Source organism: Schistocerca cancellata, chromosome 2 (assembly GCF_023864275.1).
Source record: "Schistocerca cancellata isolate TAMUIC-IGC-003103 chromosome 2, iqSchCanc2.1, whole genome shotgun sequence".
In the NCBI taxonomy this organism is placed as follows: domain Eukaryota; kingdom Metazoa; phylum Arthropoda; class Insecta; order Orthoptera; family Acrididae; genus Schistocerca; species Schistocerca cancellata.
Window position 1 is genome coordinate 101,518,873 of NC_064627.1, and position 18,784 is coordinate 101,537,656.

General features: G+C 39.9%; 1 protein-coding gene across 1 annotated transcript in view; it reads left to right on the forward strand.

Moving 5' to 3' along the window:
* LOC126161364 (dynein axonemal heavy chain 7) overlaps positions 1–18,784 on the forward strand; it is a 1,035,864-nt gene that overhangs the window by 159,645 nt on the left and 857,435 nt on the right. Inside the window, exons 4-5 of the mRNA XM_049917134.1 lie at positions 9,517–9,692; positions 10,377–10,389. Coding sequence (XP_049773091.1) covers positions 9,517–9,692; positions 10,377–10,389 — 189 coding nt within the window. The remainder of the gene's footprint in view (positions 1–9,516; positions 9,693–10,376; positions 10,390–18,784) is intronic.

The window sequence follows — 18,784 nt, forward strand, 5'->3', positions numbered from 1 at the left end:
TCATGGAATATAATAAATAGATATTGCAAAGCCACCCCAAAGTTAGACTCTCAAATTGACAGAGTCCAACATGAAGGAAACCTTATTTATAATCCAGATAAAATCTGTAATATATTTAATGAATATTTTATATCTTCAGCTGTGAATCCAGTTAATAACACAGGTCTGACTCGGATGATAAAGCCTTACCCTAGGCTGGAAACTGCTTTTGAATATAAGTAAGTGAGTGTGGAGGAAATAGGAAAAATAATAAATAACTTAAAGAATAAGACCTCATCTGGCTGGGATGGACTGAGTAGTATTATAATTAAAAAATGCAATAAGGAGTTAGTTGGAATAATTACCCATATAATCAACAGTAGTATCAGGGAGCACACATTTCCAAATATATTGAAGGAAAGTGCAATTAACCTGTGCATAAAAAAGGATCGAAGGAGAGCTATCCAACTTCAGGCCCAAGTCACCAGTACCAATTTTCAGTAAAATATTTGAAATTGTTTTGTTGACACAACTTATTGATTATTTCCAAAGAATAACTTACTAACAGAAATACATCATGGCTTCAGAACGCATCACAGTACAATTATGGCAATTACCAAATTTCTCCACAAGGTGTATGATGCCTTGGATGAAGGAATGCAGACAGCAGGGATATTTCTAGACCTTACTAAAGCATTTGACTCAGTGAACCACGAGCTACTACTAAGCAAACTGGAAACTTACAATATAAATACCGCATCCATACAACTACTGATCACTTATCTAACCAATCATAAGCAGTGTACAAAGCTGAGTTATGAAATTAATGATCAGATCAAACATTTCCAATCCAGCTATGAAACAGTGAAACAAGGTGCATGTCAGGGCTCTGTATTGGGCCCTTTCCTTTTCCTAGTCTACGTTAATGATTTAGATGCACCTCTGTATTCCCAATTAGTAAGTTATATCTAAAAACAAAGATGATGTGACTTACCAAACGAAAGTGCTGGCAGGTCGATAGACACACAAACAAACACAAACATACACACAAAATTCAATGTGGGAATGACCAGCAACAAACTGTCCATTCGCATGAATGGACACAGGAAGACAGTGTTTGTTGGTAATGAGGATCACCGTGTGGCTAACCATGCCTTGGTGCACGGCCAACACATCTTGGCACAGTGTTACACCGTCCGGGTTATCTGGATACTTCCCACTAACACCAACCTGTCAGAACTCCGGAGATGGGAACTTGCCCTTCAGTATATTCTCTCTTCTCGTTATCCGCCAGGCCTCAACCTCCGCTAATTTCAAGTTGCCGCCGCTCATACCTCACCTGTCTTTCAACAACATCTTTGCCTCTGTACTTCTGCCTAGACTGACATCTGTGTCAAAACTCTTTGCCTTTACAAATGTCTGCTTGTGTCTGTGTATGTGCGGTTGGATATGCGTGTGTGTGCGAGTGTATACCTGTCCTTTTTTCCCCCTAAGGTAAGTCTTTCTGCTCCTGGGATTGGAATGACTCCTTACCCTCTCCCTTAAAACCCACATCCTTTCATCTTTCCCTCTCCTTCCCTCTTTCCTAATGAAGCAACCGTTGGTTGCGAAAGCTTGAATTTTGTGTGTATGTTTGTGTGTCTATCTACCTGCCAGCGCTTTTGTTTGGTAAGTCACATCATCTTTGTTTTTAGATATATTTTTCCCACGTGGAATGTTGTTTTCCTCTATTATATCCAATTAGTAAGTTATGCAGATGATACCTCACTCTTGTTCTTTTGCAAACAAACTAATGACTTGACACTGGCCGCAACTGATGGCTTAAGTCAAATAACTACTTACTTCCATGATCAAGGTCTAGAAGTCTATATTAGAAAATCCCAGCTACTACCATTTAAACATGGTAATTCACACCAATCCTGTATTGATAATATAAGTGGCATCAAAAAAGTAGACACTGACAAATGTAAATTTTTGGGGATATATTTTGTATGCAATAAAATCAGCAGTTCACTGCAGTTAATTAGCAAACTATCAAAATTAGTCTCTGAATGAACATTAAAAACTGCTTATTATGGGACAATATTTGCATATATTGATTATGGAATAGAGGTATGGGGATGTGCTGCTGATACACACATGAACAGAATCCTAACACTGCAGAAAAGAGCAATCAGGACCATGCATCGACTAGGATACAGAGATTCATGTAGGGAAACCTTTGTACAACATAAATGTCTAACAGGATATTTCTTGTGTCTGTACAAATTAATAACATTCTTTGTGGACCATAAAAATAATGAAACTAAGTGCTCTGATGTGCATACCCATAACACAAGAAAAAAAGATTGCTTCTTCAGAAACAGAACTAAAGTAAAGACAACAGATCATAGTCCTTGGATTAATGGCCAGATATGGTTTAACAAACTACCAAATGCTATAAGATGCCACAGAGGTAAAGTATTCAAAAGGGAATTAAAATCATTCTTAACTCTCAAATGTCTGTACTCACTGAATGAATACTGATATTAAAATGTATCTATTCTTAAATGTAGGCCTAACTCTTCTATCTATACTATGTACTATTCTGAGGTGATTGTAATATATATTATTTTTGTAATAACATGCTGTAAATTCAAATACCTATACTATGAAACTAGTGTATGTTGCATTATGAAGTACTGTACCATATATTGCCAAGTGAATCACCCATAAGTGGCTTCTTGTACATGTGAATTGCAAATTCCTACTGTTTGTACAAAAATTATATAAAAATGCTATGACGTTTGCAAAAGTCACCAGTTGGTGACTATACACAAAAAAAGATAATAAATAAATAAATCTGCTGAGTCACTTGACATTTTCTTGTTGTTTCCATATGAGAGATTTGCACACAGCACCTCTGATTGGAGTCCGGGCAGTGATCACATATAACAGCAAAACTTGCAGCATCTGAAGAAAACAGCTGGGTCAGTTATCAAAATATTGTGAATAAAGAGGAAACAGAAACTTAACAGAACAACCAGAAACCCACCATAAACTTTGAGGTTTGCTGGTGACATTGTAATTGTCAAAATATTGGGAAGACCAGCTGAATGGAATGGGTAGTGCCTTGAGAAGACATTATCAATTGTACATTAATAAAAATACAACAAGGGCAATGGAATATAGCTGATTTAAATCAGATGATGCTGAAGGAAGTAGATTATGAAATGAGACATTGAAAGAAGTAGGTGGATTTTGCTGTTTCAGCAACACGATAACTACTGATGACCAAAGTGGAGATGATATAAATTGCACACTAGTTACAGTAAGAAAAGCATTTACAAACTGAAGGAATTTGTTAACATATAATGTAGATTTAAATATTAGGAAGTCACTCCTTGAAAGTACGTTTGCAGTTTAGCCTTGTATGGAAGTGAAATGTGGTTGATATGCAGTTAGGGAAAGAAGAGAATAGAAACTCTTAAAGTGTAGTGCTACAGAATAATGCTGAGAATTAGACAGGTAGATCTAGTAAATAATGGGGAGGTACTGAATTGAATTGGAGAAAATAGAAATTTGTGGTGCAACATGACTAGAACAAGGGATCGAAGGATAGGATACATCCTGAGGCATGAAGCACTCATGTGTTTGTTTTGTGTGTGTGTGTGTTTTGGGGTGGGGGAGGGGGGGGGGTTGAAATTGTATGAATGCAGTAAGTGGATTCAAATGGGTGTAGGTTGCTGTAGTAATTCAGAGATCAGAAGTTTGCACAGGTTAGAGTAGCATGGAAAGCTGTATGAAAACACTCTTCAGACAGAAGACCACCCAATAACCACCTTAGTGAGATCATTTGTTTATTATTTTCTAAGAATGATTGGAATTACATGTCCAAGCGCTTGTATGACATAATGTTTGGCTTTATTAATCCATTAGTAACCCTGTCAAACACTTCACTAAGTCTGAACAAGTACCAAACACAAATAATTTTAATTTTCCTATGTATGGTTACAGTTTTGTCTGAAATTTTCTTCTTGATATATGGAGTACGTAATTTCTACTAGCTCAAATAAGTAATTAAAAAAATAAATAAATAAATAACAAGATTTTGCAGCTAATTTTATCAGGACGAGGCCCTCATAGCCAAGAGTACTGCTGATTTACAATGTTATCTATTGTCTACTGTATTAGCATGATTGTTATCAAAGACCTTAATTACAAAGACTATAATCATACTCTTGCTTATACACACTCAATGTATGTACTTTCTCTAAGATAACAAATGCATAACAGCAGGCCCTAGTATATAATTGTTTAATCAAATGAAGTTAACCAACACAATAAGACAGTCAGTCCACTGGGTTCAAAATTTTAAACATAGGTTCCATAGTATAACCAGTAGGCCTACAGTGACACTAGCATTTTTTCATGCGTGTTTGTACAGGAATTCATGCTGACAATATATACCACTGTTTGTTGAATGGGGCTGGCTGCATGATGTGTTTTCACATGTGGCATGCTCCTAGACTGCTGCATTCGTGCAGACGAACATGATGGGGCGCATTTATTCTACCTTTTTTTTTTCTTGCTGTAGGCCACTTGGTACTGGCTACACATCTGCAAAATGCATTGCATTTTATGGATCTGCCTGTAATTTGAGAAGCAAGCAGTACTGGGGGAAGTGGCCTCCCAGGTAAAATGGCAATACAGTATGAGTAAGAATCTGTTACCTGTCTAGCAGGGCAGTTACTTTGAGACTACGTTACTTTTGATCGCCAAGAAAGTTTTGGTTCTATGTAAACACTGCATAACATTAGATAAGGCGGTATTAGAATTTGTGTTTATTTAAGTATAGCAGTTTAATTATCGCAGTAATTAGTCTACAAGGTGAATTTTGATTAAGTGTCTCGTTTGCAGTCCTGTTACCTGTAGCATCATGCGAGCAATATAACTCAAACTGTGACAGCAATAATGATGTAGCCAGAGAAGTGAGTAACTACAGATTTGGTATCACATATACAGCATACACATTACAAATTACATTAATTCCAGGTAAACCTTGTGGTACCATCTGTACATTGACACACTCCGCACAATCCATACAGCACAAGTCCTTACACTTGAACCTTTGAGTCTGACTTATAACTGGATGTGCACTTCTTCGCAGAAATTGGGCAACACTGACATAGTTCATTGTAGTCAGCTGTCAAAATGGGTCCACTACATCTCATTGTTGAAGGTAATTTTTAAACAATATAAACATTAGATGCAGTGTTGACATGGAATCGTGAGAGTTTTGTAGTCTCAAAGACCAGGAGTGAAAATGTTTACCTATTCATGTCCAGGACCTCTTAAAGTTACATCAAGGTTTTCTTCTGTGCTGATAGGTTTCCTCATGTGTGTATTCCATTTAGAAATTCCATCTCTGACCATTCTCAAATGCATTTCAAATGAGTTAACAGACATCGTCTATGTAGTATTTGAATAACTTGTGTGGATTTGGCATCCATATGCTGAGAAGGAGCAAAAACTTTCCCATTGTTGATCTCTCACTTATTATAGGATGAACCCAGTATTTTTTCTCATGTCTCCGTTGCTGACACCTATGGACAACTATCACAACGCATAATGCAAGGACTGCATTATTATTTAATCAAATTGTGCTTATGGTTGACACGGAACAAAGTAAACTTTGTTGAAGCTTGCACCAATTCTCTTGTAATTGGATTTCCCTGGCGTTCATTCTGGATGAGAAAAGTGCAGATATGGCCACCACTGACAGAGCCATGCTTGTTGCATGAAACAAGGGCCAGCCAGCTTGTGGGCTGTGGCCTAACCTTCCACCTCCGATTCTTTTAAGAATCAAATTCTCATGTGTAAAATAGCTTCAAACGTGTGATTACTGTACAAATGATTTGATGTGTTAAATATTTGATGTGGTGTGAAGCATATGGAACCTTTATCGCTGAATATTTGAAACCATTATTATGTTGGTTTCATTAGGTTCAGATTATTTGCCCATAGACTAATGAAGAAGTCAAAACCAAAACTGTCAAAAAAAAGTGATAACTGCTTTTTATGTTCATATGAGACCTTTTTGGCAAACAGTAACTAGTGTTAGTAGTAAAGAAATAATGAAGTAAGATGTCACACTTGATTGCTGAAATTTTGCTGCATGTGCAGTGAAAATGTGTAAGCGATAAACATTTTTCCTTATAATTTTGAGGTTTGGGAGGGAGAGGGGGTGGTGTCAGTAAGAAAAAGTTACAAAAAAGTTTAAAATTACGTGTAAAGTGTGTTGGTAGTGGCTAAGTGCTCTCATTCTCAAAAATTTGGTGAATATTGTCTGGATAATTTGAGTTACTGCCGATCTTAATACTTGAATTATTGTGTTAAATCTTTAATGTAAGATTCTACCTCTCAATGACTACATTTTAAATTTTTAAATTTAGTTACTAGTTATATGAGATATTGGAAATCAATTTTTTGTGGCTGTGCAAGCTGTTAGTTAGTCAACCTGCAACTGGATAACGGTGACTGTTTTAGCCAATTTCTTTACATGGCATATTCACTTTTGACTCTGCAGCCTGCCTACTATTAGCCTAGAGTTCTATATGTATATAATATTTATGCTGATGGCATATGCTTTTGTTTACCAAAAATGTGTTATCATTAATCTAATTACCAAACCCAACACTGAAATATCCAATAAGCAAAATAGACTGACAGAAAGCAAATCGAAACACCAAAACATAATTACTGTAAAGTAATGAACATTTTGAGTACATTTGTCTAGGTAATATATTTATGTGATTAATATTAAAAAATCACATGTTAATGTAAACACTAAATACTCCATTGAAAATTTGAAATGCTGGTAGAATACTAACTGATGTAAGTGTCAGAATGTTGAATGCAAATGTGCATGCATTTTATTGTACAGGTGCTAAATGTCAGTTTGTGGGATGGAGTTCCATGCCTGTTGCACTTGACTGGCCAGTAGAGGGATAGTTAATGCTGTTTGTGGATGATGCTGGAGTTGTCATCTGATGATGTCCCAGATGTGCTCGACTTGAGGCAGATAAGGTATTCGAGCAGGCTAAGGCAACATGCCGATACACTGTATAGCATGTTGCATTACAATAGTAGTATGTGTGCGAACATTATCCAGTGGGAAAACACACCCTGGAATGCTGTTCATGGTTGGCAGCATAACAGCTCAAATCATCAGACTGGCATATGGTTTTGCAGTCAGTTTGTGTGGGATAGCTATGAGAGTGCTCCTGCTTTCGTATGAAATCACACCCCAGGCTATAACTCCAGGTGTACATTCGGTGTGTGCAGTTCGCAGGCAGGTTAATTGCAGGCCCTCAACTGGCCACGTTCTAATGAATGCAGAGCCACCACTGGTGCCGGGACAAAAGCAGCTTTTATCAGAAAGTACATGGCTATTACAAATGATTGAAGCGATTTCATAAATTCACTGTAGCTCCATTCATTGACATATGGTCACAACACACTACAGATACATAGAAAAACTCATAAAGTTTTGTTCAGCTGAAGCCTCACTTCAGGTTTCTGCCGCCAGAGCGCTCGAGAGTGCAGTGAGACAAAATGGCGACAGGAGCCGAGAAAGCATATGTCGTGCTTGAAATGCACTCACATCAGTCAGTCATAACAGTGCAACGACACTTCAGGACGAAGTTCAACAAAGATCCACCAACTGCTAACTCTATTCGGCGATGGTATGCACAGTTTAAAGCTTCTGGATGCCTCTGTAAGGGGAAATCAACAGGTCGGCCTGCAGTGAGCGAAGAAATGGTTGAACGCGTGCGGGCAAGTTTCACGCGTAGCCCACAGAAGTCGACGAATAAAGCAAGCAGGGAGCTAAATGTACCACAGCCGACGGTTTGGAAAATGTTACGGAAAAGGCTAAAGCAGAAGCCTTACCGTTTACAACTGCTACAAGCCCTGACACCCGATGACAAAGTCAAATGCTTTGAATTTTCGGCACGGTTGCAACAGCTCATGGAAGAGGATGCATTCAGTGCGAAACTTGTTTTCAGTGATGAAGCAACCTTTTTTCTTAATGGTGAAGTGAACAGACACAATGTGCGAATCTGGGCGGTAGAGAATCCTCACACATTCGTGCAGCAAATTCGCAATTCACCAAAAGTTAACATGTTTTGTGCAATCTCACAGTTTTAAAGTTTACAGCCCCTTTTTCTTCTGCGAAAAAAACGTTACAGGACACGTGTATCTGGACATGCTGGAAAATTGGCTCATGCCACAACTGGAGACCGACAGTGCCGACTTCATCTTTCAACAGGATGGTGCTCCACCGCACTTCCATCATGATGTTCGGCATTTCTTAAACAGGAGATTGGAAAACCGATGGATCGGTCGTGGTGGAGATCATGATCAGCAATTCATGTCATGGCCTCCACACTCTCCTGATTTAACCGCATGCGATTTCTTTCTGTGGAGTTATGTGAAAGATTCAGTGTTTAAACCTCCTCTACCAAGAAACGTGCCAGAACTGCGAGCTCGCATCAACGATGCTTTCGAACTCATTGATGGGGACATGCTGCGCCGAGTGTGGGAGGAACTTGATTATTGGCTTGATGTCTGCCGAATCACTAAAGGGGCACATATCGAACATTTGTGAATGCCTAAAAAAACTTTTTGAGTTTTTGTATGTGTGTGCAAAGCATTGTGAAAATATCTCAAATAATAAAGTTATTGTAGAGCTGTGAAATCCCTTCAATCATTTGTAATAACCCTGTACATGAAACGTCCACCCTGCCCTCCAGTGAGCTCTCGCTTGATGCCACTGAAGTAACTAATGACAGTGGTTGGGGGTCAGTGGAATGTGCACTAGAGGGCATCTGGCTCAGAGCTGTTCTTGAAGTAAGTGACTTGCAACAGTTTTTTGTTGTCACTGTGGTACCAACTGCAGCTCAAATTGTTGCTACAAATGCAGTGTTCTGCACCAGAGCCATACACCTAAAACGACGGTCTTTCCTATCAGTGCTGCAACGTGACCTGCTAGAGTCCAGTCTTCTTGTGACCATATGTTCTCATGACCAGTGGTGTCAGCAATCAGGTGCAGTGGACACATTCCTGGCAAGTCTTTCTGCAGTATTGCAGAAACAACATCCAGTTTCTCATAGCCCTATTACATGACCTTGATCAAATTCAGTGATGTATTGACAATGGCTTCTTTGTCGCTGTAAAGGCATTCTTGAATGACATCAATGCATCACGTCCAATCTCGCGGGTAATTAACGCTCATGACCGAACCAGGAAACATGATTTTCATCCTCACAATGGCGCTACTAGTGCCACTCTTATGCCACCGGCAAGAAATTTGAATAGACATTACATTTCAGATGTAGAAACACAAACAAACTTTTGTTTACGTCTCACAACTTCTTCTTGGCATTGTGATATTTTTTCTCGTCAGTATACTTTTAGGTTATAATAATTTTGATCCTCTTTTCTCTTTGTTAATTCTTTGATAAAATATTCTTTCTATTTTCTGTGTTTTTACAGCACACAAATCCTGGTTTTGTGATAAAAGTTCTGCAGAGAAATAAAGTTATAATGTTTGAACCATCATTCAGTGCATTTAGTGAAGCTCTTCAGAATGTATATGATACAATGATTACTGCTGTCAGTACGCTTCCAAGACTGGAAGAAGAACTTTATGCAGACTGGGAAGGCAGAGAGTACCTAAAAGTAAGAAAAATAAATGTATTACAGTGTTCAGAAATTGGTTACTATTTTATAACAGTTAACAGACTTTAGCACTATTTCAGACTAAAACGCATGTGGTTCAAAGTGTAATGGCGAAGAAACATCCAAGTGTTGTCTTAAGTTAGAATAGCCCAGAGGAAGATACTTCTTTGTTCACGTAATAATGTGTAGTTTTGTGCTGCAAGACATTTCACCATTGAAAATTTCACACTATTTTCAGCTGAGTGTTGTTCCTGCATCCGTCTACATCTTCATCTACAAGTGTCATATAAAGAAAATAGAAATGATACTCTTTACCTTACTACATAAGTATTTGTCATAGCATATTAGTGTGCTGTTTGCTTGGCCTTGAACTGTGTCCTTATGTGCTGAGTTTCAAATTGTTTGGCCAATACATAGCAGCAGACAAGCAATTTACAACAGATATTTTCTAGCACTCTACCATAAAATACCATGGACAAGACCTGACACAAAATAAAGGACACTTCTGAGACTGTGGAAGAATGACATACATTATCAGTGGTAAATTGAAATGATGATGTAGAATAATTTAGAATATACTATCTGATAACTGTGTTGATCAGTTAGTAAGCATTTAAGATCTCCTGGCTACAAGCTGACCTAACACTTATGACAGTCCAATAAACAAGACGGAGACTAGTTATCAAGGTATTGTTTTAGTGACTGCAATCACCAAAAGTAAATGTTTATCAAGAAGATTAATAAAGTAGTTTTGTTTCAGCAGGACAGACAAGCAATCTCCAGTATCCTATCTAAGTAACAAACTGAGAAGATTTACTACTAGACACACCAATATTTACATTCCAGATAAACATGTATCACATAAAATAAAAGAAAGACACAACTTGGTTTGATCATACCATTTGGTGAACATTTCACTTCAAAAGTGAACTTAAGGAAATTGATTAACAACAATTCAAACCAACCCATATACACGAAAGAATGGTCTATGGCAATTCCCACAATCACCTACAAAATTTTGTGAAGTACTGGTGCGTGGTAAAGTCAATTAACAGATTTAAATATTCTGTCATTTCTCTTACAGATCAGTCTGGTGTAAAAAGAGAAATCATAAATGTAAATAGAATCTGAGTGCAGCTGTGCCAGTGCTTAATCACCAAACATGTTCATACATGAATAATTTTGAAATAAGTACATGTGTACTGAAAACTAGTTGAAACTACTCAAACCAAGCAAGCTGCCAGGCATTAAGTAATTCTGTTTAGAATTTATGGTTAATGTGCTACAAGTGTTTGTCAGTAATGGAATTACACTGAATATACTATGGAAGTGCCCCCCTTGCAAGACCATGATCATGAAGAATGCCTCACACAGTGAATGGTCCCACATGGCCAGGAAAAAGAGTGGTTTCCTTCCATTCAAAAGAAGGTGGAAGACAGACTTACATATCTATATCACTAGTGTGTGTCTGTTGTGTGTTCCATGTGCATATTTTAAGCTCAAATATGACAAAATATTTCAAAAACAAAAGAGGGAAGAAACTGCTCACAAAGTATGAACACAGGTACAGGAAACACCACTTTTGTGAAACCCAGCTTGCTTTTTCACAGTGATATCTTACGAATAGTGGACATAAATCAACTCTGTATGAGAGTGTTGACTGGTACTAATGATACAACAATATGGAATATATTGTCAGATTTATTATCATCATGAAGAATTTTAAAGTAATAGACTCCAGTATGTTATATGTGACAACAGCTGTTTAAAATAATTGAAACTAAGATGAAGCATTCCCAAAGAATTCAGTTTTGCTGGTGTTCTCACATGTCCTGCATTTGACAAATGTGTGGTGTGTGTGCATAGTAATTTGTGTACTACCTTTCACAAAAAGGTATGTAACAAATGTAACAGTGATATTAATACCTTTTTTTCCTCTGAAGAAAGAAGCATCCATCTTGTGCTTATCTCTTGCATTTCTCCCTTTTCTTTAGTAACACTTAATACACGTTATTTTAAAATTTTACTCTTTGTAGTGAAGGTAGTAACTGACTACAAGCCTATTAAAATACTATGAAAAACTAAGATAACAACCACATGTGTTATGTATAATTCTCATGAGAAATTTTACTGATCCAATTCATCTCAACATTTTTCCTTCTAACAGCTGTTAAATTCAAATCTCTGTAATACATAACACATGCAAGGGCTACCAGGTATCATGATTAGTGTGATTGGAATGATTGTGCCTGCTGACCATGATGCCCTATCCAGGACAGAAAGAAAGTCTGCATCGGTTGTAACGCCATCTGTCTAGATCTACAGTGCAATAAAAATGACAGATCGCGTAGCAACCAACGCTGACATTATTAACGACTACCAGATATCCAATCATATAGTTACATCATCTTTAAAAAAATTAAAATAGTACATGAAAATAATAATGCGCTGCTCTATAACAATAAAGGATGCTCCTGTATGGAAAAATACGTAAAATGAGGGAAAAAGCAACCACTCACATACATCAGACTGATGCAAGGTGCACATAAACATTATTCATAGTACCTTTGGAGTCCTTGCTCTTTCTCTAGTGATAGCACACAAATTCATACATACACACACAGACTCCCAAATGTTAACTCTTGCAGTCCAGTTAAGACTGGTTAACGAGAGCACTTGCCTCAGCAGATGGTGTTTGGAAGGATGGGGGGTAGGGGAGAATGAAACGAGGCAAGGAGGAATAGCAGGTCAGTGTGAGGCAGGTCTTTTAACAGATGACTCAGTGGCTGCACCACAACAAGACAAAAGAAGTTCAGAGGGGAGAATATATTAAGAGAGAAAGGGGGGTGGGAGGGGTAAGACAGGGGAAAAGAGAGGAGAGGAAAGAAGAGAAAGTTGGAAATGAAGAGACAGAGAAAGGAAGATGTGTGGGAAAGGGAGAGGGAAGAGAGAGAGAGGGGGGGGGCGTATGTGCCTACATTGGTTGGGAGGGGAGGGAGGTATGGAATGAATGGAGGAGTGGTGTGGACAAAAGATGAAAGGTAAGGTGAGGTAGTGGGAAACGGGTTAGTGAAGGTTTAGGCCAGAGGGATTGTGAGGGGTGCAGAGTATGCTGCTGAAGAGGCAATTCCCACCTGCATAGTTCAGAGAAACTTGCACAGGAAGAAAGCATCCAAATGGCTTGTGTGGTAAAACTGCTGTTCAAGTTATGTTGTGAGCATTCTGCCTTTTCCCACCACTCTTCCTCTCCTCGCCTCCCTGCATATAGGTATTCTGTGCCCCCTCTCTCCTCCAGTTCATCGCCCCCCTTTCCATCCCTCGCCCATTTTCTCTCACCTCCCTCTCTTCCTCTTCATTTCCACCTCCCTCTCCCCCCCACCCCCCCACCCTACCAATCAACCTCTCCGTCTCTCTATCTCTTACATACTGTATGCTCTCTGAACACCTTTCATCTTGTTGTGCAGCTCATGAGTCACTTCTCAAAAGACCTCCATCACACTGTCCTGCTTAACCCATCCTTGCCTCGTGTGGCCTTTCGTACCATTTCCCCACCTCCCAGGCAGCTGCTCTCAATAATCAATAATCAGTCTCGCCACTACTGCAGAGGAGCTTGTTTGTGTGTCTGTGTGATTGTATGTGTGAATGTGTGTACTTTACTAGAAAAAAAGCAAGAGCTCAAAAGGTAGTGTGAACACAGTTCCCTGTTAAATGTTTCTGAGTGACATATGTCAGCTTACTATAGGTGAGTGGTTTCTGTTCCCTTATTTTGCATATAATATCATGCTGGAATGAGAATAGTGAAATAATGTATTTCTGAAAAATTATTGGTCAGATGTGGGAAGTGATCATATTAGTATTATGGACTGTGGCAAAAGTAACATCACAACAGTCTGAAAGTTGGACATTAAATATTTGTTACAAAAAACTTCACCTCACTTGAGAAGATATTAGTGAAACAGATAGCGCAGATGTTTAGAGTAAAAGACAAAGAATACACAAGACAAATTAAAAGAAAATTTAAATAGCTTATGGGGCAGTATATGTGTATAAATGTCATCTTTCATTGCAGAAGAAAATAAGACAGCCTTTCTAAGCTATAACTATGCAAATCTCCAGCATTTGTCATAGTTCTTAATGAATTTACTACAAAATTACAAAGGGGCAGAACGACTGGCCAATATTTAGAGCGGTCAAAATTCTACGACTTCCAATACACACATTTAAGTTGGAAAAAAAGAACCCTTCCTTGCTTTTGCAATTATCAGTTCCATCCATAGCAAGGAAAGAATGCTAGGTTGAAAGTTAGAGAAGAGGGGCATGTCACTTAGACCCCAGAATGGAAGGGACACAGCTGTTGCGGTGACAAGAGGAAACAAACTTAGAGGGGGGCTCAGACAGATTAGACAATCACAGATAACAGATAAGCAATGTATCAGCTTTAGTCTAGAGATGATATAAGAACAGATTGAGAATTATAGATAGATAGAGGAAGAGAATTCATAAGTGAAATGGATAATGCACTTAAACACTAAAAAGAATTCAGAGAAATAAAAGAGAGAGAGAGAGAGACAGAGAGATTGTTTTACACTTGAATAAGCTCAGTTTCTCTTACCTTTCTGACCATTGCACAAGCAGTTCTCAGAGCAGGGTACAGCTCAGAAGATGAGGTCTTCTCACCAACTACATGAATAAATTATGGTATCATGAGAAACTGAATACTGTGTCTATAATGTTGAGTATCACAGCAGCTTTTGGCACTGACTACAGTTTTGTATGTGATATGTGTGTTCCTGCAAAACATTACTGAATGATTTGTCTGAAAACTACCTAGAACATATTGTTTGGAGGCCCACTCATGATGTAAATGTATGAGAAGTAATGCCAAAAAATATACCTGATGTCTTTGAGGATGTCCCTTTTGAAATTAGTATCAGTGACCATGAGACAGTATAGCAACTGTGATTATAGAAATTCACAAGGCAGCCAAAAGAAGTAGGAAGATTTACATGTTCACTGAACTAGGTAAAGAGGCAGTAATGTTGTATCACAAAGAGGAAAAAAAATAACCAAACAACGGAAAATCCAAGATGGAATATAACAATATTATGACAGCCTTTTTGTTGTGCCTATCAGCGATTCAGCGTCTCCGCTATATAGGAAATCAAAATATTTAACTTTGGATGAGGACATGTAGAAGAATTGTGGATCAAGTTTAAAAGAAATTGTTGACCATACACAGGGTATATATGTACCTGCTAGAACAATTCACGATGGGAGGATCCACTCAGGTACACAGTAGCTGTAAAGAAACCTCTGAAGAAACAGTGATTACTGCATAATAAGTGTAAAACAGAGTATAGAATTATAGATAAAGAAATGCTGAATGGAACACATTGGACTGTCAAGAGGGCAATGCATGAAGCTTTCAATAGCTACTCCCATAGAATCTTATTGAAAGGCCGCTCACAAATCCAAGGTTATCACAGGCACAAAATTTAGTGTCCATATGCTAATGAGTGGCATTGGAAATGGAATTGGAGGTATCAGAGGGAAACAGACATAATGAATTCTTTTTCAAATGTTTTTTACTAAGGAAGATTCAGGAATAATGACCCAGGTTACTACTCGCAGTACTCCAGAGATTTGTTAGACAGATGTTAATGTCAGTGGCATTGAGAAATAGCTAAATCACTAAAATTAAACAAGGCTTCAGAACTTGATGGTTTCTCTGTGAAATTATGTACTGAATTTGTGGCGTAGATATTTGTATTTCTAGAAGTATTTGTTGCACAATCATCACAGTACACAGGAAATTCACATAAATAGTCTGGCAGCAATCTGAAGCAAAGTCATGGGGCAACACTCACATGTTAGTCTGTAAGGCAGTCTGCAGCAGAGTCATACACAGCAACCACTCATTAGCCCAAAGACTGCTAGCTGTACTCCTGCCTCACCAGTGCCCTCTTGTGTTATTGTTGTTTGTCTGTAGAGCTAGTTTCATATTTACAGCATCTGTTACCTACTGGGACAGCCAAGAGTTAGCTCCCATTTCAATCTTAATGTGTGGTAGATACTTTGAGCAAAAACTGTATCCAGTGATTGGAAGAAAGCACAGGTGATACCTGTGTGTAAGAAAGATCTCAGACGTGATCCGCAAAGCTACTATCCTCTCTCATTGATAGTCATCTGTTGTAGACTTCTAGATAATATTCTGGGCTCAAAAATAATGAGGTGTATGGAAAACAATGACCTTCCCCATGCCATTCAGTGTGGATTCCAGGAAGATCACTCATGCAAAACCCAACTTCCACATGACATCCTGAATGCCATGGCTCAAGTCAAATATGTGAATGCATAGTCTTGATTTCTGAAAAAGCATTTTTCTCAGTAATACATAAATATTACAAAGAGTACAAGGTTATTATAAATGATTGAAGCTTTGCACACACGTAGAAAAACTATATATATATATATATATATATATATATATATATATAATAGAAGGAAACATTCCATGAAGGAAAAATATACCTAAAAACAAAGATGATATGACTTACCAAATGAAAGTGCTGGCAGGTCGACAGACACACAAACGAACACAAACATACACACAAAATTCAAGCTTTCGCAACAAACTGTTGCCTCATCAGGAAAGAGGGAAGGAGAGGGAAAGACGAAAGGATGTGGGTTTTAAGGGAGAGGGTAAGGAGTCATTCCAGTCCCGGGAGCGGAAAGACTTACCTTAGGGGGAAAAAAGGACGGGTATACACTCGCACACACACACGTATCCATCCACACATATGCAGACACAAGCAGACACATATATGAATGTAATAGAGGGAAACATTCCACGTGGGAAAAATATATCTAAAAAGATATATATTCCTTCGTGGAATGTTTCCTTCTATTATATATATATATATATATACTCCTGGAAATTGAAATAAGAACTCCGTGAATTCATTGTCCCAGGAAGGGGAAACTTTATTGACACATTCCTGGGGTCAGATACATCACATGATCACACTGACAGAACCACAGGCACATAGACACAGGCAACAGAGCATGCACAATGTCGGCACTAGTACAGTGTATATCCACCTTTCGCAGCAATGCAGGCTGCTATTCTCCCATGGAGATGATCGTAGAGATGCTGGATGTAGTCCTGTGGAACGGCTTGCCATGCCATTTCCACCTGGCGCACCAGTTGGACCAGCGTTCCTGCTGGACGTGCAGACCGCGTGAGACGACGCTTCATCCAGTCCCAAACATGCTCAACGGGGGACAGATCCGGAGATCTTGCTGGCCAGGGTAGTTGACTTACACCTTCTAGAGCACGTTGGGTGGCACGGGATACATGCGGACGTGCATTGTCCTGTTGGAACAGCAAGTTCCCTTGCCGGTCTAGGAATGGTAGAACGATGGGTTCGATGATGGATTGGATGTACCGTACACTATTCAGTGTCCCCTCGACGATAACCAGTGGTGTACGGCCAGTGTAGGAGATCGCTCCCCACACCATGATGTCGGGTGTTGGCCCTGTGTGCCTCGGTCGTATGCAGTCCTGATTGTGGCGCTCACCTGCACGGCGCCAAACACGCATACGACCATCATTGGCACCAAGGCAGAAGTGACTCTCATCGCTGAAGACGACACGTCTCCATTCGTCCCTCCATTCACGCCTGTCGCGACACCACTGGAGGCGGGCTGCACGATGTTGGGGCGTGAGCGGAAGATGGCCTAACGGCGTGCGGGACCGTAGCCCAGCTTCATGGAGACGGTTGCGAATGGTCCTCGCCGATACCCCAGGAGCAACAGTGTCCCTAATTTGCTGGGAAGTGGCGGTGCGGTCCCCTACGGCACTGCGTAGGATCCTACGGTCTTGGCGTGCATCCGTGCATCGCTGCGGTCTGGTCCCAGGTCGACGGGCACGTGCACCTTCCGCCGACCACTGGCGACAACATCGATGTACTGTGGAGACCTCACGCCCCACGTGTTGAGCAATTCGGCGGTATGTCCACCCGGCCTCCCGCTTGCCCACTATACGCCCTCGCTAAAAAAGTCCGTCAACTGCACATACGGTTCACGTCCACGCTGTCACGGCATGCTACCAGTGTTAAAGACTGCGATGGAGCTCCGTATGCCACGGCAAACTGGCTGACACTGACGGCGGCGGTGCACAAATGCTGCGCAGCTAGCGCCATTCGACGGCCAACACCGCGGTTTCTGGTGTGTCCGCTGTGCCGTGCGTATGATCATTGCTTGTACAGCCCTCTCGCAGTGTCCGGAGGAAGTATGGTGGGTCTGACACACCGGTGTCAATGTGTTCTTTTTTCCATTTCCAGGAGTGTATATATATAAAAAGAATGATGAGAGACTTACCAAACAAAAGGGCTGGAAGGTCGATAGACACACAAACAAACACAAACATACACACAAAATTCTAGCTTTCGCAACCAACGGTTGTCTCGTCAGGAAAGAGGGAAGGAGAAGGAAAGTCAAATGGATTTGGGTTTTAAGGGAGAGGGTAAGGAGTCATTCCAATCCCGGGAGCGGAAAGACTTACCTTAGGGGGAAAAACGGACGGGTATACACTCGCACACACACACGCACAGACACATATCCATCCACACAGATACAGGCACAAGCAGAGATATACAGAGGCAAAGAGTTTGGGCAGAGATGTCAGTCGAGGCAGAAGTGCAGAGGCAAAGATTTTGTTGAATGACAGGTGAGTTATGAGTGGCGGCAACTTGAAATTAGCGGAGATTGAGGCCTGGTGGATAACAGGAAGACAGGATATATTGAAGAGCAAGTTACCATCTCCAGAGTTCGGATAGGTTGGTGTTAGTGCGAAGTATCCAGATAACCCGGACGGTGTAACACTGTGCCAAGGTGTGCTGGCCGTGCACCAAGGCATGTTTAGCCACAGGGTGATCCTCATTACCAACAAACACTGTCTGCCTGTGTCCATTCATGCAAATGGACAGTTTGTTGCTGGTCATTCCCACATAGAATGCGTCACAGTGTAGGCAGGTCAGTTGGTAGATCACGTGGGTGCTTTCACACGTGGCTCTGCCTT